This window comes from Chelmon rostratus, chromosome 13, assembly GCF_017976325.1.
Source record: "Chelmon rostratus isolate fCheRos1 chromosome 13, fCheRos1.pri, whole genome shotgun sequence".
NCBI lineage: Eukaryota > Metazoa > Chordata > Actinopteri > Chaetodontiformes > Chaetodontidae > Chelmon > Chelmon rostratus.
This window is the reverse complement of record NC_055670.1, coordinates 921,493-946,490: the sequence shown is the minus strand read 5'-3', so window position 1 is coordinate 946,490 and position 24,998 is coordinate 921,493. Positions and strand designations below refer to the sequence as shown.

The 24,998-nt window shown below is 39.9% G+C and overlaps 1 protein-coding gene across 1 annotated transcript in view; it reads left to right on the top strand.

Moving 5' to 3' along the window:
* mao (monoamine oxidase) overlaps nucleotides 1-10,982 on the top strand; it is a 39,765-nt gene extending 28,783 nt beyond the window's left edge. The window contains exons 7-15 of the mRNA XM_041950381.1: nucleotides 2,347-2,496; nucleotides 3,585-3,744; nucleotides 3,849-3,945; nucleotides 5,133-5,186; nucleotides 5,274-5,331; nucleotides 5,419-5,516; nucleotides 6,522-6,633; nucleotides 7,110-7,172; nucleotides 7,267-10,982. Of these exons, the coding sequence (XP_041806315.1) occupies nucleotides 2,347-2,496; nucleotides 3,585-3,744; nucleotides 3,849-3,945; nucleotides 5,133-5,186; nucleotides 5,274-5,331; nucleotides 5,419-5,516; nucleotides 6,522-6,633; nucleotides 7,110-7,172; nucleotides 7,267-7,422 (948 nt within the window). The 3' untranslated portion in view covers nucleotides 7,423-10,982. The remainder of the gene's footprint in view (nucleotides 1-2,346; nucleotides 2,497-3,584; nucleotides 3,745-3,848; nucleotides 3,946-5,132; nucleotides 5,187-5,273; nucleotides 5,332-5,418; nucleotides 5,517-6,521; nucleotides 6,634-7,109; nucleotides 7,173-7,266) is intronic.
* Nucleotides 10,983-24,998: the final 14,016 nt, after the last annotated feature.

Here is a 24,998-nt window from a genome sequence, read left to right as displayed (position 1 = left end):
AAATAGCTAAGCTTCTGAAAGGCTATTTGATTCAGAAAACAGCAACACTACCACCACGTGACTCAGAAATGTAGTTAAAGTAGTAATACGGCTACTGCCCAACAGACACACATACCAACCAGCATAAAATGTTTTGGCAGAAATGCCAAAGAATATTATAGAAGTACAACAGTCAGTGTACCACACGTCATGTCTGTCAAGTACATTTACATACAGCAGCAACAGACACACATATCGAGGCAGCAGAGGGGCTTTCCTGTAACAACAAAAGCAGCTGAGCCTGTGTTGCAGTATGAAGTGTGGAGATAACGTTAGGTCAACGACACAAAAGACACATGAAAAAACTGTTTCCCACATCCAAGCTGCAACTCTGGTTGTTTAATAGCTTTAAATGAGGCTTAATGTTCACACAGTTTCTCTTGACTGATCCTCAATATTAAATACTCCAACATTGCTCCAGCTTGTGGGCCTACAATAGATGCTGCTAGCCACGTTAGCCATGAAACATACTAACGTCAAATTCAACAGGCTAACCAGCAAAATAAACAGAAAAGCAACATAAAGATGTCAAAACATTCAGGTTCTATGTTTGACCTCACTATCAATCCATCCTTCAGTTTTGAACTTTGTATTGGCCTCCAAAGCAGTCTGAAGTCTGCTTGAATCCTGAGTTCTCCAGTTCGTGTGGGGACTTTTCCATGAAGGTAATCCACTGGGTCCTCACTTCCTCAGATGGTGGGAATAGATGAAGACAACAACTGAGAAATTAGCCTGTGTTGCTCATAATAAAATAATATAATAATTAATGTTTGCCAAAACCTTTATCACAGTAATGACCATACTGGAAAATCCATGTTGTGCCATGACATCTCACCGGTGACGAAACTGGTATACCGTCCACCCCTATGTAATTATGTAATATACTTTTCTGCCAAGTAAATTCTGTTGAGATGCCTAATCCTACCCATTGTCTAACTCTGAGACTTATTAATTAACCTACATGATGGCCTATACCTCAATTTCATTCCTATTTGGAGCCAATAAACATGTCCCTTTTTATATCTTTTTTCTTTCATAAGACTGTCACTGTAATAAAACAAAACAAAATACAGTGATATAAATTTTAGGTCATTTCGCCCACCCCTATGTGTATACAGTATTTGTACTGTTACATGTGGGATTCCTTGTTTGCTAGAGAGCCTAAGTCTGGTTTTGTCACCGTATCAATACTCCAATATCATGGCTCGGTTAATCTCTGCAAAAAAGCGAGCTGAGGGACGGAGGCCAGTGCAGAAGAGGCTTGCCACGAAGACACGTGGGACTAAAGCTCACTGTAGCCTGCAGAGATTCATTCACTCGTGCAAAACAGGAGGTTAAGCATCAGTGAGGGATCCCATAGCCACATAAATCAGCCCTAATACTTTTTCCTTAGTTCGCTGCTGATCAGCATAGGTTAATTTTAGCCTGACAAAAGCTGTTTCCTTGTAGTGCTGGGGGAGCACATTCTGCCGCCATACTAACGCCAAGTGGTCCTGTTGCCATAGCCACTGAGGAATGGGATTGTGTTTAGTTAAACAGATGATGCTCTGTTGTCATTTTCCATTTGCTAGACCTTCTATGAGTATGTGTACAATATAAACAGTACAAATGAACATCTGAGCTGATATTTGTTTAAAGGAGAGAGTTCTATAAACTGCAAAGTATTGTATATGGATGCACAAATGGTATTTTTCACTTTTAGGAAAAGCCACTGAAACTGGAATAATAAACTTGCCTTAATCAAGCGAGACACAGACTCACCCTGTTTCACTGCCAAGACTGATTTAGGTTCAGCTCATAGTTTTCTGGCAACTGGCAAGAAAATTCATCTAAATGCCACAGTGAAATACACACAATGTGTTTCTGATCAGGAAGACCAGAGAGACATTGACACTAACCATACGGAGAAGGTCACTGTCTATTTAATTTTGTGTATCAGAGCTTTGGCAGCACTTAATCTCTCTTCACCCCCACAGTACTCTCCATCATTCAGCAGTTGCTTCCCTGAGCTTTACGAACACAGTTTCTCTTTCGTTTAAGATGTTGAAATTTGCAGTGAAGGAAAGAAAGTGGATTGAGGATAACCAGTTTCTAACACCAGAATAAATCAACAGATTTTAGTAGCTTGCCTCCTAACTATAGGTTTCATTAGCCTGGCAGAGTCGCAATCCTAGTAACTTAAAATAAATTGAGACTGTCTTGCAAGTAGTGCATAAAAAAGAGTGACTGGACCCCTCTAGCCTGGCTGCGTCTGTGCTCTGTGGTTGTGGTGGTAATGACCCCTGATCTCTCCATCCGCCTCTGCAGGAGAGGAAGTTTGTGGGCGGCTCTGGTCAGATCAGTGAGTGCATAGCCAGGGAACTGGGAGACCGAGTGAAGCTGCAGTCTCCAGTCTTCAGGATCGACCAGACCGGAGACATGGTGGAGGTGGAGACGTTGGACAAACAGACCTACCTAGTAAGGAAATATTACGAGTGTACCACAGCTACACAGTGGTGGAAAGCAAGTACATTTACTCAAGTACTGTATTAAAGCAGAATTTTGAGGTGCTTGTCTTTTAATTGAGTATTTCCATTTTATGTCACTTTATACTTCCACTCCACTACATTCCAGAGGTAAATATTGGATTTTTTACTCCACTATGTTTATCTGACAGCTGTAGTTACTTCACATTGTTAAATCTGTAAGCTCTTGTTTCGGCCTATTGTCGCATTTCACATGTTGTTAGTAGTTCCACCAAAGATAAAATTTCTTTTTGTCCTCTAAACCTCTGACATGGTTAATAAATCACAAAGAAAGCTAATCTTAGAGAAAAGGTCAACAAATGAAAACAGATTCATGAAGCAAGACGTTCTTTCTTTCTCCTATGAATCATCTCACAACTGCTGAGATTTATCTTGTGATCAATTGGAGGAGCCAGACCACTGGACTAAACTACCAACCTGTATATATATAACCTGTATATAAAGCACTTAAAACTAAAACCCTTCATACAAATGGATGCATTAGTATTCACTATCTACTTATGTCATAAATAATAACATCAGCCTCAGTTATGGAGGACATTTTTCTGCAGGATGAATTTTGATACTCCTCCTCCTCAAAAGAAAATAAATAAAACTGCTGGTAATACTTATGTACTTTTAGGGCTCTTACTTTTGATGTAATATAAACATTGTTGTATTGGTACTTTCACTGAAGTAAACCGTCTGAGTACTTCTAGCACTGCAACCATATTTGTTATTATTGTTATATTATTGGTAAAATGTAAATAGAGAAAGAAAAAAACACGAGCAGTATTTGTACAGTGCATAATGTAGTATTTATATAACATGTCCTTAGGGGTAAGAAATAGATGCTTAACAATATAACTCTTCTATCAACAGTCTGCATCAGAAAGTGCAAAACACAATGTTGCTCTTTGCTGCCATCTACTGGTTTCTTGATAACCCATCGCCATGTGCTACGTCGTGCTACGTAATGCTGCTCACACCTGTCTCGCATCTGTCCTGTCCCTTTTGTGTCTGCTTTTTTGTATGTCTTAGGCCAAATATGTTATTGTGGCCACCCCTCCTGGTCTGAATCTGAAGATGCACTTCAAGCCTGAGCTTCCACCGCTGAGGAACCAACTGATCCATCGCGTCCCCATGGGCTCTGTCATCAAGTGCATGGTCTACTACAAAGAGAACTTCTGGAGGAAAAAGGGTATGTAGGGTGTGGAAAGTGGAGTGAGGGGATGCTGCAGTGTGTGTTTTTATTTCATCTTCACACTCTTTTTTACACTTTTGCTGGTGGGTGTGCATCACCAGGTTACTGTGGCAGTATGGTGATTGAAGAGGAGGGCTCTCCCATTGGCTTGACACTGGATGACACAAAGCCTGATGGGACTGTACCTGCCATTATGGGGTGAATACTGAGCTCCAGTCAGTTCTCTGCAAAATTACTAAGGACAGAGATATTATGATCATGTACCATACACTGCATGGCCAAAAGTATGTGGACAGTTGCACATTACACATGTGTGATTGTTTCATTCTAAAACCATGGAAATTAAAGGATAAGTCTGGTATTATTCTCTATTTTTGGTTGTCAAAAAATCCCATGAAAAGACCAAAACCAACAGTGTTTGTCCATCTCATGTTATCTGTGGCTCTCAGCCCCAAGCCCATTGACTCCAAGTGAAGAAGCAAATCTTTAAGAATGACTTTTTAAAGTGATTTCTTGGCAGTGTAATTTTTAACTAACATGACTGGGGGTTGATAGACATTCGGTGGAAGGAAGTGAACATTTACAACAGCAGGACAGTGTATGTGGGATTGAGTAGAAATGAGCTACAACAATGAAGAAACATGTCACCCACTGCAACAGTATGGCCTAGTAATGTGTTTCTAATCATTTTTGTACAACAGTAGAGCTCTGTGGCACAGACAAATATACACAGTACTTCTTAGTGTAATCAGTTCATCATTGTTTGGGCCATTTCATGGGATTTGATGGCAAAATGGAAAATGTTGAATATGACCAGACATATTCTGCTGCAACAGCAAACACTCCTCTGGCAAGGGTCATGGGAAAACTATTTAGCTTGGTGCACAGGCACATTGAATGCTAGGCCTCCCCAAAATTGCCTCAATGTTGGAAGCACTCGGCACCCCGTGACCACATGGTATAGAGCACAAACACAGCAAACAATCATAACAAATAACAAATGTTGCTTTAACAAAGCAGGACATTGTTCAAAAAGGAATCAGAGAAGTCAAAAGTCATTCGTAAACTATTACGAATGACTTTTGACTGAAACATAGAGGGGTGGGTTAAACAATACTTTGGCAAATGCGTTCCTCTATAATTCATTATACATATTCAAACAAAATATGATACTCATGTCGTATTACAAAGGCTGCAGATCCTCTGGTTTCTATCAAGCCCTGTATATTTTCCAATGACCTTAGGAACCAAAAAAACAGACTAAAAGTGCACAAAGAAGTCTGGCCCTGTAGTGTACACAGCATGCAACTGAACTAGCTTGTTCACTAGTGCAGTGACATATTTTGTTGTCATTGGATGACATTTCTCTTTTTCCCCTGCTACAGATTCATTCTTGCCCGCAAATGCAGAAAGCTGTCAGGGCTGACTAAAGAGGAGAGGTTGGTGGAGATAATATGATCAAGATTAATAGACTCACTCAAGATGCAGGATTGGTTTAATCCAAATTGATGTATTTTTGCATTTAGGTTGAAGAGGATCTGTGAGATCTACTCCAGAGTGCTGGGTTCAGAAGAGGCCCTGCATGTGAGTTTGGATACAGACTAACACATAGTCACACAGCTTCACTTTCATCACTAGTTAAGCCATTCATGTGTCCCTTGTGTCTGTCAGCCGGTGCACTATGAGGAGAAGGACTGGTGTGAAGAGGAGTACTCTGGGGGCTGCTACACAGCCTATTTCCCCCCAGGAATCCTTACCCAGTATGGCAAGTAAGTCACAAGACACACACACCCACAAGCACACACATTTTAAAATGTGTTATTTGAATCCACCAATTACAGTTACATTACAGTTTGCCAAAGGGCTCAGATATGCATTTACACAGGTTCTCTACATTGTGTGGCACTCTAGGGTAAAGAAAACACCACACAGTATCTGTTACAGATGATGTGGAATACAATTTCACCAGCTGTGTAGCGCTCTTTTGAGCCTGCCAATCATAGCTAACCTGATTGGGGTTGTTTAAGGCCAATCATAGTGTCCTCACCAGGCACTTAACCTCTACTGTGATGGCAGCCACAGAGTTGTGTTTCCTTGACTTTTACATAGACTTGTGTTAATTTCCTGGATGTTTAACTAACATAACTATGATCATAACTAGTACTTACAAGTCTTGACCCTAAAATGTAATGATTCACGTTATGGGGACTTGTGCTTTGGCCCCCAAAGGAAGCCGAGTCCCCACAATGTGACTGTGTAAACAGAGTTACTGTATGTTTTCTCAGAGTTTCTTAGCTGTATCTCAGAATTTGCTCATTTTCATGTTTTCAGATAAACCAGAAAGCATCATTCAGTCCAGTTTTTTCATTCATCTTACACAAGGCTGTTTTTTTGTCTTTAAAAGTTAAAAGTTTTAAAAGTAGACCATGAAAATTAAACCCATAGCAGTGAAATTCATTTAGGTTTTAAAGCTTTTTAAATTAGTTGATCCATCATCACATGTGCTCGGGAAGGCGAAATCACAACTTCAAACAAAAGATTCATTTACACAAAACAGTGCAATGCAATATTATTTATTTGCCAGGTTTTGAGCAGTCTTTTTGTCCTCATTGGCTGTATGTTTTCCTGTGCAAGTACATCTGTCTAATCTTGAGTAAAATTCCTTGTATGTGCACACAGACTTAGACTACATTCAATTAAAGGCCACATTTAAACTTTAGAAATCAGCTGAAACTCTATAACCTCTCATGTTCTCTGTCTTTTCCTCTCTCCAGGGTGCTGAGGGAACCGGTTGGCAGGTTGTACTTTGCAGGCACGGAGACAGCCACAGAATGGAGTGGCTACATGGAGGGGGCAGTACAGGCTGGAGAGAGAGCAGCCAGAGAGGTCAGAACACAGCCAACCTCATTCATTTAAAGTAAAATCTTGCACATGATTTTGAAAAATTGCACATGGTGGGTATGGGTAAATTAAGTACAGTGTCTGCTCTATTGCATGGTAAATAGATATATATGTGTCATTGTAAAATAAAAATATATATGCACAGGTGTTGTACTTAAAGAAAATATGAAATATTGCGCAGGTATTGCATGTATGTGATAGCAGGATGTCAAACGACAGTAGTGCAAAAAACAGTATGTGTGGGGTTGTCAATGATAGATGTCAGCTTGGCTAACATCCTCCTCTCACCTACATCGTCATGTGGTTTCATGTGGTTTGTGAGCTAAGGGTCTGCAGATTTGCTTCAGGGAAACACATTAGCATGATCACATTTCCAAACTCAAATGGATATCATGTTGAAATACATGCTTTAAACCTTAAAGTGAGCTCACTAAGTTAACAACCAATGTGTTCTGTTGCAGGTCATGTGTGCTTTGGGTAAAATCCACCAGAGTCAGATCTGGCAGACAGAGCCTGAGTGTGTGGTGAGGGAGATCTTTCTGAATATGTTTTAACTAAATTAAACTCATCACTTTTGTAAATGTAACTTAGACCCTCCTCCTTATGTCCCTCCAATAGGAAGTCCCAGCACTTCCATTTGTCACCACCTTCTGGGAGAGGAATATGCCTTCAGTAGGTGGTCTCCTCAGGTTCGTGGGAGTCTCCACCATCCTGTCCTTGACCACTGCAGCTGGCCTGATGGCCTACAAGAAAGGCCTCCTTTCCCGGAGTTAAACTGCCCACACGTCATCTCACTCCTTTGCGTCGAAAGGGGCCACATCTCAATACACACTGTACTGTTATACTAGTAGTGCACTACTTTGTGGCCCAAACTATAAAGTAATGAACTCTATAGGGTATAGGATGTTTTTGAGAAGCACCCTGCTGTAAGACAGTCACCATCACACTGTGCACTGTCTGTTCACAACACAAAGAGTGATGGGCTGATAAAAAGTTAAGAGATGCTAGTTTTAGAGAAGTGAAGAGGACCTAGCTTCAGTTTAAATCTACAACAAATCTGAGATTTAGATTGTGAAACCAATGAAGGAAAAAAAGAGAAGAACAAAATCAATTCTTAAAAGGAAAAAATAAAAATCTATCACTATTGATATTCCATACATGCCAATGACATTCACATTCTTGATTACATATGAGGTCATGCTTCTGTGTGTGAGCTTTGTTTGTATGCATGTGCACATGCTTTTGTGAGTATACACTTGTGAGTGTGTGTTTGTCAGTTGTGCGTGTGCGGTGTGTATGTGCGTAATCGGACTTGCTGGCAGAAGTACCAGAACAAGACAGAGTGAGGATATTTTTGGAAAGCGTGAACATTTTGTCTGGTCCTCACAACTTCAAGGTTCAGACTTGGTTTTAACGGTTATGTTAGAATTAGGTGTATGTGTAGGTTAGGGTAAGGCATTTAATTGTGATGGTTAAGGCTAGGGTGAGGTTACAAATATGTGTGTGTGCACCTATGTATGTATCTGTTTAATTACCTCTGCTGATTTTAGGTGCTGATTTATTCTGTCCCAGCAGCTGTAGCTGTTGAGATCCAGAGAACAGAAGAAGAGAATAGGGTCATGCCATTGCCCACAAAATCACAGAGGAGGGTTAATATAAGGCCTGTGATATTCTGTTTTTCTTATTGTCAACAAATGCTATGACAACACACAACTGTACTGATGTTTGTGTAGCTTAAGGCTGACATATCTTATTCCTCAGTGCCAAACAGCTCTTCCTTCATTTATCTTCCGACATAATGAACATGGCCACTGTTGTTTATTGTTAGTCAACCCCACGTACACCTTCCTGATAATTTTAAGGTGTGTTCAGACTGAATGCAAAGCACAATACTTGTGCATTTAGTGTTTATTTGCCCCAGCAGCAAAGTGACAACTAATGTATGTGCAGCTAGCAGCATATTCACCATGTGTGTGCAGTGTGGCTGTATTAATGTGTTTATTTGTATTCATGAGCTTTATTTGAAAGGCCACTCTATGATCTCAAACCTCAGCAGGAACCCCAGCTCTCTCTCCTTTTCCTCTTTTCTCTGTAATATTATGAAGTGGAGTTATACAGCCTTGGGATAAGTTCAAATCTTTTGCTCAAGTTGAAACAGTTTCAAGTCAAGTGAATTTTATTTTTTAACCCAAGCATCATATTTTGACTGAAAGGACAACCGTCACTGTAGTTTACTTTAAACTGATCCCTGAACAGCATGCTTATAACAGATGTTACTCACTAGCACACCACATCCACTGCTCAAAGTCAACAAACATACTATATTACTCAGTCTGGCTTAAATGTTAGAAAAGACATGCTGAATATTTTGACCCGTTTTAAAGATTAACATCTTTACATCTAGATGTTAACAGTGTAGGGAAGTGAGAGACAGAATAATTCATGGCTGGTTTACAGTACATGGGATTTGTTGACAGTGAGGGAAAGAACAAGACATTATTTAATACTTAGTTGGGGTTATGTATTGCTACTATGCTGCTCTGTACGGTTATCTTTTGGTAAATGTAATGGAAGCATTCGAATGTAATTTCTTCAGACTAGTTAACACAAGCTATTTGTTGCTTTAATATGATCAGATTGTTGACATATATATTTTTACTTTTACTCATTCTTGATTTAGATGAACACAAGGGTTAGTACTGTAGCTAACCAAAAACACATACTAAGCTTGAAAAGCACATAACAAAACTGATATGTGCATTTTTATTGGAAGCCATTTTACAGTCATCCACCATGGAAATATGTGGCCAGCCTGCAGTTCCTCTGAGAAGGCCTCCAACAATAGAGTGCTAGATTCAATAGACTTACATTATTGCACTTATCAGATGCTTATTGTATTATTTACTTCTACTGTGCTATTTACTTGATCTATTTAGTTTCAATCACACAAGATGTATCTTATGTTTTGTAAGGAAAGTGTTGATTTGTTAAAGAGTAGAGAAAATTTCCTCTTCTGAAAGTAGATTAAAAAACAATCAAACAGATGAATAGATGAAGGATCATTCCCAGAAAGATATACAGACATTTGGAGAAACATCATTTCATGATTTACAATTAAAAACACAACTAACAGCTTGCAGTAAAAACTAATTTGTTGGCCACATTGCAAGCACTTCAACCAATCCATGATGAGTTGTGCTTCTGTTTTTGCAGATTTGCCAGAGTAGGAGTCGTGTTCGTTTCATCACACAATGGAAATGTAATTATGGAAGTAGTAGAGTTCTTCTCTTAGCGGATCTGTTTTAAAGAGCATTGTACTGTGTGTGCAGCTCTGTATGCCCACTGATGGAATCATGCTGTTCTTCTCCCAAAGACTAGTGCGTGAGTGTATGTGTGTGTGTGTGTGTGTGTGTGCGTGTGTGTGTGCGTGTGTGTGTGTGTGCGTGCATGTGCGTGCGTGGGTGCGTGCGTGCGTGTGTGTGTGTGTTTGTGACTGTAATTATCTGTTGTGCCTTATAGGAAGTTGTAATGTTTTTGTCATTTTTCTCAAGTGCCTGTGAGATTCTGAAACTCCTTACTCCGCTCTCCTCCTCCTTGCACTGGAGGTGAGATGTCAGATGGACCAGGTCATTGGTTTAATGTGTCATCAGTAACCATCGATATGCAGGGACCAGCAAAACAACTCCATGTCCCTCATAGCATGTCCAAAACCTTTGATTTTTTAATATTCCCTGTTTTACCTGAGTTACAAATTCAGTACAGACTTGACTCAGGCAAAGCTGGGTGTATAACATAGTGTCAGTGTCAGTGTTGGGTTGACCAAACTGCTTATATCAAGTGAAGCCAAGTCTGTGTATGTTCTGTATTGTGATTGCAGTGCTTCTGTCTCCTCTTGTTGTGGTGCCCTCATGTCTCTCTGGCTGCTTAACTGTGTACACCCCTTACTCATTTGACCTATCCCCTTTTCACCCAGCACATGCACTGGTTTTGCACTCACCTAGGCTACTCTAGAAGTAATGACTGGATAATGACGTCGCTCACATTTTTACCCATCTCTAAAAGTCTTACTTTGTCTGACTTCAGTGAACAAACACAACCAGTACACTCTGTCCATCCTTTCAAACTGCAGGACTAGCACCATCAACAGACATAATGTACAATTATTTGTTATCTGATCCCTTTTCATTGTTTTCTGGAGACCTTTGACTGTTCCTGCATTCCTCTTGTCCTTTTGTGTATCCGGGCCTCCTTAATTATTTGTGTGACCAATGATTTGATGTATTTGATTCCTCAAACAAAGCTGATGATATTACAAGACAAAATGTGAAATAAATCTTTTACTCATCATAAAATGTTCCTGTGTTTCATTTTGTATATTCTGAACTATGTCCACTTAAGGCAGTGGTTCCCATCCAGGAGCACTTGTACCTCAGGTGGTACTGCTGCAGTTGCCAGGGGATATGTGAAAAGATTGTGGAGTAGTTAAGCTTATTAAATAAATATGAAATATGACAGGGCCTTGTATTTAGGAGGAAAATAAACAATGCATAAATAAATGCACAGATGGTTTTGAGGCAGCTCTTAAATATGTTTACAGTCAAAATGACCAGAAACTTTCCAGCAACAATAGGCTGAATGCACACTTCCCACCTGCCACCAACTTGACTCAGTTGCAACGCCTTAAAACCACTTGCCTTGCATGACAAAATATAGTGATATCCTTTCTTACACAATTATTATCATTAAATAGGTGGTGGTGCCAGGTGGTGTCAATGAAGGGGTACTTGAATTCATCTGATAAGGCTGCGGGTGAGAACCACACTAAAGCCACACCCTGTGATGCTGTAATGCTCATGGTAAAGAAAACCATATTTGTTAGAAACTGTTAACATTAACATGAGGTCCAACATGAGCCTTTACCTTTAGTAGCTGTGGTGAAGTGAATGTATTAACTGACACCAGATTGGTACCAGAGTAAAGGTCTTAGAGAACCTAAATTATGTTTTGAGTATGATAATCTATTAAGGAATGTGCTTGGCAGTGCTACATAATTTATTTGTATGAGGATGGTGCACGCAGAAAGTGTTAGTTGTTAGGCACAAGTGAGATTTTATGATATCATATGTGATGTTGGATGAAAAAAGATGTCCACAGTCATGCTAGCAGTCATGAGTCCGTGCTTGTTAAGCAGGCATAATGTTTATCTTGATCACCATCTTAGTTTAGAGTGTTAACATACTAACATTCACTAATCAGAACAAAACAAAGTAGTAACAAAGTTATTTTCATGGCCACTAGAGGGCAGGTGACAACCATCAAAGCAAAGTCAATGCAGCCAGCTGTACAAATTGTGGAATTTTGTCTTCCAAGCACATTTTTTGCTGTAAGAATTGTTTACATGCACATAAACACACATGAGGGTGGGTGGGAAGACTGCTTCCATATCAATTCTGAGCAAGGGTTAGTCATGTGGATCTTTGGGCTGGGTTTTGCTGGTTGACATATGGCACTTATGTTGCTCTCATCACCCATGTGAGCTGTGACAGCCAGAGGCTTGTACAATCCCAGAGTGATACACCAGACTTAGTCAGAGCGACCACTTTCTGATACCATGGTACACGGCTCTGACAGCATATGCTTCCCAGTCTGCGTAAAGATTGCGTAACTGCAGTACACAAGCAGTTGCACTGGCCTGATGGTGCTGGGGTGTCTGTTTTTCTTCATATCATATAGGTGTCAAACATCTGCATCTGCATGCAAGTGCACATGCACGAACTACGGCATATGCACACATATGCTCCGCCACACTTTTAAAGACACAGTCCTGTCTTTATTAGACTCCAACACTGCTCCTGGCCTGACTGCAGCTCGCTTTGATATGAAATCTGACACTGTCAATTTGCCTCCCAATCTGTCAGACTATGGATTGGATTCAGATGGCTGTGTTGTGGGGCTCGGGGACATTCAGCTGTGGCCTAGGCAACTGCTAACTGCCATCCACCCACAACCACACCCCCACAAGTTCCCTCAACAGTGAAATCGTCTGCAATCTACCATGAAATGTTCCCACTCCCAGACTCAGTGTTAGATTGTTTTCTCATCTGCAGGTATCTGGGGTGTTCAGAATCTCTCCCCCGGTTGCTGAGGTGAACTGCAGCAAGAAAGTTCACTAAAAATAACTATTTTTGTGATTCTTGTGGCTCATGGGCACATGAAACTCTGGAATTTGCCAAAATTCAAATAACATTAATGTACATATGTTTTTGTGTTGTGCACAAGTGCAGAGAAATAGGATACAATCACTCTACAACAGTTACACTTCTTAAAAGATTTGTGGCCTTCTATGCCTTTAGAATGAAGATGAACTTCGTGAGATGACAAAAAAAATAATAGCAAATAGAGGTGAGGGAATTATATGCAACAAAAGTCCCCAGCCAAAGTTGAACCAAGGACGTTGTGGCTCGTTGCTGGTGCCACAGCGATCATACAAGGACATTAACAATCATTATAAAACATTAGTATCAATTACAGTACTAAGTACTAATAAGACACAATTTATTTAAGTTTTAAGATAAGATGTAAAAAACAGTCATAAGCCATTCAAGAGCTTTTTTTTTTTTTCTGCACTGAAGATGAGGGCAATCCATTTACAAATGGAATGTATGATGTAAGCCATCAAGTCTGCAGTTATAATGTTATAACTCATTAAATAAAGAGTTCTTAAAAGAATAGTTTGGAAATATGCTCATTTGTTTTCTTGCTGAGTGTTTTGTTTTCTTGCTGAGTGTTTGCTAAGACTGATACTACTCTAATACTTGCACATTAAATATGAAGTTATAGCCATAGTCTGGAGATGAAATAAAGTATCTATCTATCTAGTCTGTTTGCTTTGACTTGAAAAAGGGGAAACAGATTGTGACAGGAAGTGAGAAAGCTGCTCAAAAACACTCATAAACCTTACTCATTTGAATGTTGTTTAGCATGTCCATTAACCAAAGTGTAAAACATTTTTTTTAGTTTACAATTGTTATACTTTGGTTTTTGCACAGATAAAAAGACTAGATATAAAGTGTTATATAGATATATAGTGACCTAATGAGGTGGATTTTGTTATGTTTGGGCAGAGCAAGGGGAGCTGCGTCCCCATTTCCACTCTTCAGCTGCTTAGATTAACATTGTCTGTATTGTCATCTAACATCTGGCAAGAAAGCAAACACGTATTTCCCAAAATGTCAGACTATTACTTTAATACACCTAGTCTGCTGTTGTTCAGTAAATGTTACTAATTTGTTAATAATTAGCGTTCAGCTCCTCTACAGGTCATACTGTTTAACTGGTATAAGGGATTTTTCACAATTTAGCAGCCCAGAAGTTGTTTTTAGGTTGTTACCTTTTAACAGATCTAAACACTCTAAACTTTTACAACTTATAAACCCTTAATGACTAGTGTCTTGTTGTTATATGATTTCCTTATTGTCAGTAACTCTCAGTCAGAGTCTGAAGAGTCAGACTCTCCGTCACTGTCATCATCTGAACTGTGACTCCACTGTCATAGGCATTACATTGAGGTAATACAGCCACTGTTTCTTCTTATCCCACCCGATTTATACTGACTTACAGTACAGCAGGCTATCTATGAATCAGTGGGCCAGGATGGCGCTATCTAAGCCAGCAGTGAGCCTGAGGTGTTCAGTGCTTCCCCATCTCACAGTGCTATAGTCTTTCTGACTTATCGTTCTGGGCTGGTGGGACCTCTACAAGATTTACTGCAAGATCCTCGACAGATTACAGCATCGTCTCTTGTTAGACATTTCACTTTGGTGAGGAAAAATAAGCTCTTCAGTCGTTCACCTTCATGGTTTACAAAACATGTTTGCTGAGATCATGCACAAACATGAACAAAATATATATACACAATAGATGACACAGCTTATTAGAATAGAGACTATCTTTCCATGTTTCTGACCTACTTAAAGGAATAGTTTGGCATTTTAGTAACTATGCTTTTTTGCTCTCTTGCTGAGAGTTAGTTCAGAAGATCAATACCATTTTCAATTGTACAGGAAATATATAGCTACAGATGCCAGATGGTAGCCAGGAGCACAAACCCCCATGAAACCACACTGTGTTGTTTCACAATATATTTTTGTATGAAATAAACAAGTAGGTGTATTGTATTAATTAGAGGTTAGGGTTAGCTTTAACTACTATTCGAGGTGCTGGTTGACAGGTTTGTTACCTTTGGACAGAGCCAGGCTACCATAGTACCACTGTTTCTACATGTTTTCAGTCTTTACGCTAAGATCATCAAACCATCTCCTGGTTCCTGGTATCAATATTTTCATCTAACTCTCACATGAAAGTGAACAAACGCAGCATTACATGATATAATAGTAAAGGCACAAATGATTCTGAAATATCAACACACATCTTGGACACATTTATTTAAACCTGGTGGTAAAACTCACTGGATGTGTCACACTGTGGTGAGGTTTGTCTCATCTTGGGTTTGGCCCTCTCCCCTCAGAGAGTTGGATACCCATAGGATAATTTCATAGCCATAGTTTGTCACTCGAAGTCATTGGATTTTGTGTTAAATTCAGTCTGCCTGCTGATGATCTCTGCGTCTGAGTCCTGTCTTGAATCCCGGCCTAACAGGATGTAACTAATGTAATGTAAGGTTGAATGCTAACATTAGTGTTTGTATAACGTAATGACTTATCATATGTTGTTTTACCTTGAAATATGGCCCAATATCCCTCCAACAGCAATTTGGGAAGCAGTAAAATGATTTGTCAGATTCCCAACCAAGGAACCAGGAACACAGCAGTACAACATCATCCTTTTGATAACAGCAGAGGAAAATGGCTGTCGTGTGAATATGGACTATAGGATTATTTTTCGTTTGATGCTCCACAAACATTCAGGTGCTGGAGCTGGACCATTAGCCTCAGAATGGCTTCTTGGTGACGTTGGCAGAGTGCTGAGTAGGATTTAATCTGATTCAGAGCCTAGTAATGATCAACATCACTCACTGTCACTGACCACTTTGAATGTGGAATCCATGTAAATGACCCAGCTCCTTCAGTGTGTCTCTAAATGAAAAGGTCTGGCAGGTGACACAGTATAACATCAACATACACCATGCAGGGCCCCCAGACCCCCTGTAGGACATCCATACAAGCAGGAGTGACCCAACAGCAGAAAGAGAAAAGGTTTCCACAGATGGTGGTTGGGAGAGTAATCAAATATCACAAGGCTGAGAGTTTTCATTCTAACCCTGGCAGTGTGTCACTCTCTCTAGCCTTGCAGGCCTCTTCATCACAGCTCTAACGTGATAAATAACTGGGGTAAATAGCATATCCACACTGGGCTGCAGTGGGAAACAGCAGTGAGGGACAGATGAGGGAGGCTTTCTGAGTCCTAATCCCTCATGTGAAACAACTGCAGTTCAAGTCGAGCCCTGGAACCCAAAATAGTGTTTTTCCCTCACACTCACTCTCATTTTCTCTTCCTATACAACAAAGGCTCTCCTCTCCTGTCCCCTGCCTGTGTAGGTAAATGGTCCATTAAAGTGAAAGCAGAGAAATAAACACAAGTGTAACACTAAAGGGAATCAGCAGCCGCTGTCATATTCCCACCTGCTTAAAATGTGTTCCATTTATATGCACAGTGCTTTCGAGGGTGAAAAAAGCTAATCACAACTCATTCTAAATTAGGCTCAACAAATGGCAGCTCGGCCGATTTCATATTGCAAAGCTAACTGTGTAGAGGATTATTTGATTATTCCACCTCACCAAAGACCCAGCATGAGTGCTATCTTCTGCAGGGGAAGTTGCCGTTATGTGGGTACACATACAGCAACAATGCATCATAATGCAAAGAAGAAAGTCATGGAAGGCACCTGTAGAGCCAAATGCATATCTAATGTCACTCAGGAAAACGTGTTTAACAACAAAATCAGTGTCAAGAAGAAACAAGAGTCAACTAGAAAAAATAAAGAGCAACATTTTCATAGTTAATTACATAGACTTGCTGTCAATCAACTTAAATATCTCAAAGAGGCTGTAGTTGTATTGAATATGTATGTAAGTACATATTGTAAGTATTTCATGTAGTCTGAGTAGAAGCACGTGAGGGGTTAAGTTATGGGTCAAACTTTCCCCTTAAGAAAAGCATTCAAAGGAATCAATTCTGGTCATGCTTGGATTGGCAAAATGCTGTTCTTAATTCAAATTCACTAAACCATTCAAAGAGAGAAAATGTGATGCAAAAAATGTTTATCTTCCCAAGTCTTTCAGGACCCTCGGCACTCCAGAAATGCAGCATAATATTTCCATAAAGATGGGAGAAAGCAATGATGAAGAAGTACATACACATCCATTAAATATTTGCAGGTGCCGGCTAACTGTAACTTGTACAGGACAAATGACAAAAAACAAAACAAAAAGCAAAACAAACATATCCGGTGCATTATGGGAGAATAGGGTGTATTTTGGCTGCATTCTGACTGCTTTGAGTTGACTTTATTTTATCATTTTTCTAGTGCGAGGTTTCTGTACTGTACATGATCCGTTTCATGCCACTTTAGACTTCTACTACACTACATGTCAGAAGTAAATACTGTACTTTTTACTCCACTTTTACTTCTGTAATTACTAGCTACTTTACAAATTAAGATTTTACATTCAAAGTTGATCTATGATGTTTGCATTGTTGCAGAGTAACCTACTCAACAGTACATCAAATACTCAAAGTTGCATTGCCATTATTCAACTTGATAATGTCTTTCATTGGACTCTCCATACCCGGTAAATTCGGCACACCCCTGGGCAAATCTGACCTTCATGTGTGAAATTAGTGTCCCTTTAAAATGCTGTTTTTTGTTTTGTTTTGTTTTTTTCTGAAAAAAAATATAGTCTGTTCCATTTGCTTTATTTTTAGATATTTTTAAACTGGCTAAAAATAAGATTTCATGCTGGATTAATGTGTGAAGTCCTGGGAAGTCAGAATTTCCAAGATCCCAGTTAGAAATTTTAACTGGAACTCCCCATGAATCAGATTTATGACTCCAAGTTGGCTGCTACATGCAACAACAAGTGAAAGCTTTAGTAATATACTGTGTATTAGCACTGCTGTCTTATTTGTGTCTCATTCAATCAGTACTGTCCAATATCCGGAACAGCTATCTTTCGATATGTTGGTGTTTGTATGTGCAAAAAAAAAAAAAAAAAACAACATTATGTTTTTATTCTTGTTTTTCAGGAAATGTCCATCTTGGTTTTAGGACTTGTTGCACTGGAACGTGGTAAACTCAGGTGTGACGTGATTCCCAGTTCTGACGTCCAACTTCCAAGGTAAACAGAATACACCACAAATACCCTGTTAAGGTGCAGTTTTGCACTATATGCATATCTATATGCATGTGTGTTTTTGCACGTGTAGGCTCCATGAACTTGACACCATTCAATGAGGTCCATTAATCTCAGGCTGACTACACAAACTCTGACCAGTCATCATATGTACTGCCATCACACTGTTATTTCAGCACCACTTCATCCTCTGTCTGTCCCATCCTATCCACATTTACCACCCCCACCCCTGTTTTTTTAGTCACAATACAACCCCAACCATGCTGTTTGTGCCCAACAGTCTCTTGTGGTTGTGTGTTTAATTATGTAAATGCAACTGCATGGATGCAAGGATGTATGCCTGTTGCTCTGTGATTGCCAAACATTTGCATTTCACTTGATTCAGCACTTAAATGATTCTGTGAAATGATGTGCTTGCATTGTCTCTGTATCATATGCAGAGACATTCTTTATCGAAATTTGATGCCTCTTATGTTTTTAGAGTATTCACAACCCAAAATACCAGACAGATAAGACAGGAGACCGGAGAAAGGTTCAACAGTTTAATGAAGGTTAGGAGAATGTGCAGAGATGAGTCCAGAGTGACAGAGTCCAAGTAGCGACTGATCCAGGTTCCTTGGGAGAGAGCAGACAAACGGGGCGCAGCCGTGAGGATTCGTGCACCTGAGCACGGACAAACAGAAGAGTCAGGAAGGCAAGTTGCAGACAAGCAGCAAACTAGTACATCTTCACTTTGTTGTTACAATGTGGGAAGGCAGACGATTTGACATATACTGCTATAAAGCCCAGTGCTTAAATACTGTGTAAGCAGGTGAGTCTTGATTGCTTGGTTAAGTGCAGCTGTGTTCAGGAGGAGAGGAGTCGGCCACGCCCTGCAGTAACACAGACTGGACTTACAGAGAGGGGAGAGACAGACAGCAGACAAAAAGAGGGGAAAAACACAGGAGAACAAAGTAGGAGAGACTGCAGATCTCCACAGCCTCCTGCTGCCATCACCTGCCTTCAAAATGACTCATAAACCAAATGGAACAATGCACTATGTTTGCCACACAGTGATAAGTGAGAAAAAATAAAGGAGGTGTGGTCTTACTGGAAAACCCTTACTGCAGCACAGAAAGAGTAATGTACTCTACTTGAGTGTTACAGGCTCATATTTCCTGATTTTTCTCAACATCAAAATAGATTAATTTAAACCATAGCCCGTGAGGTGGGAGAAATTAGTGGAGAATCTAAAATGAAGAAAGGGCTTGCCACACACTCTGGACCAACTTGATATGTATTTAAACATCTACAAGTGGAACAGAGACATTTCATCAGCCTCATTTATCAATTGGGAACACATGTCATAGCTGCAGCCTGCTCTTATTATTTCTGCCTGATTCTTCTTGTTTTGAACCCGACTTTGAGCCATTAACACAGTAAACCTACTTTTTACTAGCCTGTCTCAGAGTCTTGATTTCTTTACCCACCCCACTATGTCCTTACACAGGTAACGATATGGAGGGCCATATCACAGCCTTGGCATTGTATAGACAACTAGACAATTCCGGCGCCGCTGAAATTTTTGACAGTGGCACAAGGGGGCTGCTGGTGTTATCTATACCACTGTTTCTCAAGCCTGGTCCTGGAGTACCACTGCCCTGCATGTTTTAGATGTATCCCTGCTCCAGCACACCTGATTCAAATGAATGGCTCGTTATCAGGCCTCAGCAGAGCCCAGTAACGAGCTGAGCATTTGAATCAGGTGTGTTGGAGATGGAGATGTGTGTGTGTCTTATGACATTGAATGTGGGTGTGTAACCGACAGTTGTTGACAGCTAATTCTCCACTTGAGGAACAGCTACTTTTTCGCTGTCGGTTTCTCCCGAACAACTTGTGATTGTGAGAAAACGGTAGCTGCTATCAAAAAACTGATTAGACTGTGAGATGCGTAGAAGTCTGGGCCAGATGTACATGTGTTTGGTGTTGAGATATGTTTTAGAAAAATTAGTAAATGGTCGATTTAAAAAGACAGACTGCGGCAGGCTGCAAGACACAAAACTGGAGATTGTATTGGCTTACATGGAGCAGCAGAGCAGGGCAAAATCCCTCTTTATTTAAATTTGGTGGGGGCTAAACCTTTACAATTGAAGTCAGAGGCGAGAAGAGACGTTTGTCTACAAAGGATCCAAAAATTATGTGTCTCCTTTTCACCGTTTGGAGTTTATGGCAATTAAAAAAAAAAAAAATTCAGCCAATTTCTCACTGCCTCTCGCACTCTAGATGATGACATCACCCACTCTAGGGGCAGAAATTCTGAGCATTTTTTGAGAAACTTTATGGTCTTCAGATGGTCAGAGATTTAAAAACGTAAGAGATATCGAAAAGTGAGCCGAGGTTCATTTTGAGCTGACAAAATTATCTACATTTTAAAGTTTGAATAAAGTCTCTAGGAGAAAGTATGGCGAAGCAGCAGAAAAGGGTGACATTTGAGGAAATTTCCCAATCATTTCTTATGGGAAATTTTTCTTTGCGAATTATTAACGAATCCTGTCATAACTACAGAGCACACCATTCCCGATCGAGCCGCATGTTTAGATATATAATTTGCGAAGGTTTTCTCAAAGCTGCGGGACTAGTTACGAGGCGAAATTCTGGCAGAATATGAAAAATAATAAGAAAAAACGCAAGAGATTACAATAGTGGCTCGTGATTGCCTCGTGCCACTAATTAATGACCTTGTTCTAACAAATAAATTGTTTTTAAAGCAGTATCGCTTTAAGAGACAAGCTTTGTTTTGGTGTGAAAAAGTGTGCTTGTGCTGAACTGTGGGCTTTCTGTTATTAAAAGCTGCAGAAAATTAAGACTATTAACACAGTAAAAAGAAAAACACACCTTGAAGCACAACACACATGCATCAGCAAACAAGCACACACACCCATGCGCACACATAGAGGTTATCCTGGAGATCAACCCCCTGAGACCAACAGATTAATTTGCACTCAATTACAAACCCAATTGAAAATTTTAATTCAAAACCTGTGAGGAGAGGGTGAATGCATCCTTTACCCTGTTAATTGAATTCAAGTGATGGAAAGCAGTTGAGTGAACATACAAACAGTGTATACAATTAGCTTCATTGACTGTAACAGTGTTAATATTGGATTGGTAAATGGAACGGTTGTCAAGTTGAAATTTAAGGTGTTTGGATTCATTCAATGTCAACTCAACCATTGAGTGCAAGAAAAAGTTCCACCGGTAACCAGTAAAGATGAAAAGACAGCGAAACATCCTTTCATTCATCATTCACTGACCTGACGTTTTTTTATTTGTGATGCATTTTCAAATAAACATTACAAATCCAGCCTGTTAAACTTAGCCAGCTTGTGCTGCACCCACAATGCCTGCAGGAAATGAAAGCTTGCTTAGCTGCTCGACACAAGCAAATAAATGAAAAAAGTGAAAAGACAAACTGCTTGTGTTCATTCACTTGTATTGCCTAATGCCCTGCTAATTACAACCTACTGCATCCATGGTATCACCTGTACTACTTAGCTAGATGTTTGGCTGACTGCCACTGCGTAATATTCTGAACATGATGAAACTATTCATGCAGTCAGTCTAACATTTGATTGTGTTGTCAGTGTCATGTCTCGTCGTGTTTATTGAGGTTTTGTTCACCGGCGTCATGTTGTGTTTTGCACTTCCTGTTTTATTGTGAAACCTAACTTCCCTCTCATTTCAGGCCCTTGACTTCCTGGTGTGTTCCCCACCTGTCTGATTGTCTGCCCCGCCCTGATTGTCTCCCCTGTGCCTCTGTTCACCGGCGTCATGTTGTGTTTTGCACTTCCTGTTTTATTGTGAAACCTAAATTCCCTCTCATTTCAGGCCCTTGACTTCCTGGTGTGTTCCCCACCTGTCTGATTGTCTGCCCCGCCCTGATTGTCTCCCCTGTGCCAGATTGTCTTGTATAGTCATTGGTTCACGTCAGTCCTGTCTCGCTACCTTGTCGAATATCTTGCCTTGTTGACTTAGTGTCTTTTTGTTCCTTGTTTGCCTTTTGAGAAACCTTAGCGCCTTTAGTTACGGTTTTCACTGAACACCTTTTGTTGTATTTTGTGGGATTACAGTACCTTGCAGCATTCATTTACTTGGTACAGAAAGTGGTCATTTGGGTTAAATTTTATTCCTTCTACTGTAGTTCTTTCTCTTTTTTTGATTCATTCTTTCTGTTAAAAATGTTCAAACTTTGCAGTGATTGGTCTAGGGTCTTCAGCTTATGGTGCAGTGATAAAGTGCACTCAGTAAAGGATTAGGTTGTTTACAGTATCTGGTTGAAGTTTCAGATGAATTTTCATTAAGTTTTTAATCTTTTCTTCAAGGTTTTCATGTCTTCTTATCAAGAGAGCTAATTGCCTTGTGATCCTGCTTTGACAAATACCACTGTTACAGACAAGTGTATTAACCAGCACAAACTGCTCTATATATTTCTGGAGACTGGTCAGGAGGAGGAGGTCTTCATGTGGAGATTTTGATTCTAGTGCATGGCTTCTCAAAGTCCAAACCTCGGTTCGCAAGTCAATCCCGACCCAGCCCATAACTCAGTGAGGACAGAGCAGGTGTACACTTATCAGAAGGTGCCTCAGCAGTCTACATGTTGAAGTATCCTTGGGCAAGATACTGAACCCAAATTGCTCACGTTGCTTTCTATCAGTGTGTGAGTGTAACAATGTAATGAGCAGGTGGTCTCGCTACCATTGTGTGAATGGATGAATGCAGGCTTGTGTTGTAAAAGCATTTTGAGTGGTTGTCAAACTAGAAAAGCTCGATATAAATACACTTCATTTACCATTATCAACCGAAGCTGTTGCCTCTGGTCAGCTATACTCTATGCAGCCCCCCTCCACCACTGTCTCTAGCTTCCCCATTCTCTCTCTCCCTACTCCTTCACCCCTCTATCTCATACACTGTTTCTTTTCCCCCCTCTGTCTCTCTCTCCCTTCATTTTTGCTGCTCCTTCTGACCCTCTTCTGATTTCTCTCAGTGCCAGCTCAGACCTGACATTTGATTGCATCCTGCAAGCAGCAGGAAAGATAGGAACTCATATAGAGGGAGCAGCATGAAGAGCAGTGAGAAGAGGAAGAACAGAAACATTATGCTATTAAAAAGACTTGGTAGAAAAGAGAGGCGATAACCTAGATGAGAGGTGTTAATAAAGAGACAATGAAGAGGATGTATGCATGGCATGAATATATGAATGGAGGTAAAGAGATGGCTATACAAAAGCCAGACCAAGAGTGACTGAAGAAGGTAGAGATAAAAAAGGGAGGGAGGGCAGAAGGGAAAGAAGTCGTTTCCATAGTAACCTGAAGTTGTGTGAGTCTAGGAGGAGGTAGGAGGAGAGAGAAAAAGGTGGAGGGAGAGACAGAGAGAGAGAGAGAGTTATGTCATAGTTTAATTGCTGCTCCTCAGCCTAATCTCTCATAGGCCCTGTGAATCCCTAATAGCCTCCTCCATCCATGATCAAGGAGGGGCTCTCCCTAAAAAGCCATTCACAGTAGACCTATATTCAATACAATTCAATATAATTTTATTTATTTAGTACCAAATCATGACGAAAGTCTCAGGACATTTTCCACATAGAGCTGGTACGGACCAAACTCTTTATCTACAGAGACCCAATAATTCCCTCATGAGCAAGCACTCGGAGACAGTGGCAAGGAAAAACTTCCTTTTAACAGGCAGAAACCTCAAGCAGAACCAGACTCTGACTGGGCGGCCATCTGCTTTGACCATTTCAGCTAGAGAGAGAGAGAGAAGGCAAGAGATGGAGGGGTCTAGTGTGGACAGAAATGCAACAGCTCTAATAATACACTGTAAATTATTACCGTAAAAATACGGCCAAATTCTAACAGTAATGTACCGTTATTTCTAAATATGGTAAAATACTGTAAATTTATATACTTTTGGAGCCACAACCAAGAACCGACATTAACAATAGACTACTGTAAGATTTAACGGTAAAATACAGTACATTGGGAAATTATAACTGTAACAATACAGGGTTTTTACGGCAATGTAACATTATTTTTAAATACAGTTTATTACTGTTTGAGGAACAAAAAATTACGGCAAGTGTAGAATTTTACGACATACCAGTATTTTTCTATTTGTCAAGTCAAACTTGAGCAGTCTGGTCACGATCAAAATCGCGTTGCACCAGGTACCATCATCTGACATCCTGCTCCATGATCCTGCCGTGTGGCTCACTAGCAAGGTAAATACAATCTTAGAAGATATTTTCCTGTTGAATATACATTTTATTTTGTTAAAATTACTGCTTCGTGTTATTTGTTGTGAACTAGGCTAGGCTACATGTTGCAAGCAATGAACTGATTTGAACTGATGAATGATCTGATTTAGCCTACCATAGTCACTGAAATCCCACTGTTGATGTTAGCTTAGCTCGGTCATTACATTTTGCATTTCTGTATTTGTTATCAAATCAGGGACTAGGCTATATTTTAACATTTTTCTGTGTGACTATTTCAGGTAAAAACGTTAACCTGAATACAGCAGGCAGATGTTCATGTTGAATTTTAAGATAATGCATCTTAGCATTTTGTTCTGTTCAGTTCACCTTTATCAGTTGTCTCAATGGGGAAATTCATTCTCCACCATAGCCTTTGTTCACTTCATTCTTCTATTGCACATGATCTTTAGTGAAGGAATATTCTATGGATACTAAAGGCAGGTTGTATACAGATTGTTCTGATCCTGTTTACTGTAACATGATTGATTGTTCTTCATAGAATGCAATTTAAAATAATTTTATTATTTGAAATTTCCTGGCGTTTGGATGCAGTTACTTTACTGTATGTTATTTTATACAGTGTGGCCTCCTCGTTACTTAAATTGTTCAGTGACTGAAAATGTTTGGCATTAGTAAATGTTGTAAGGCCATCTCTTGTCTGAGGCATTTCTATACAGCAATGTTAC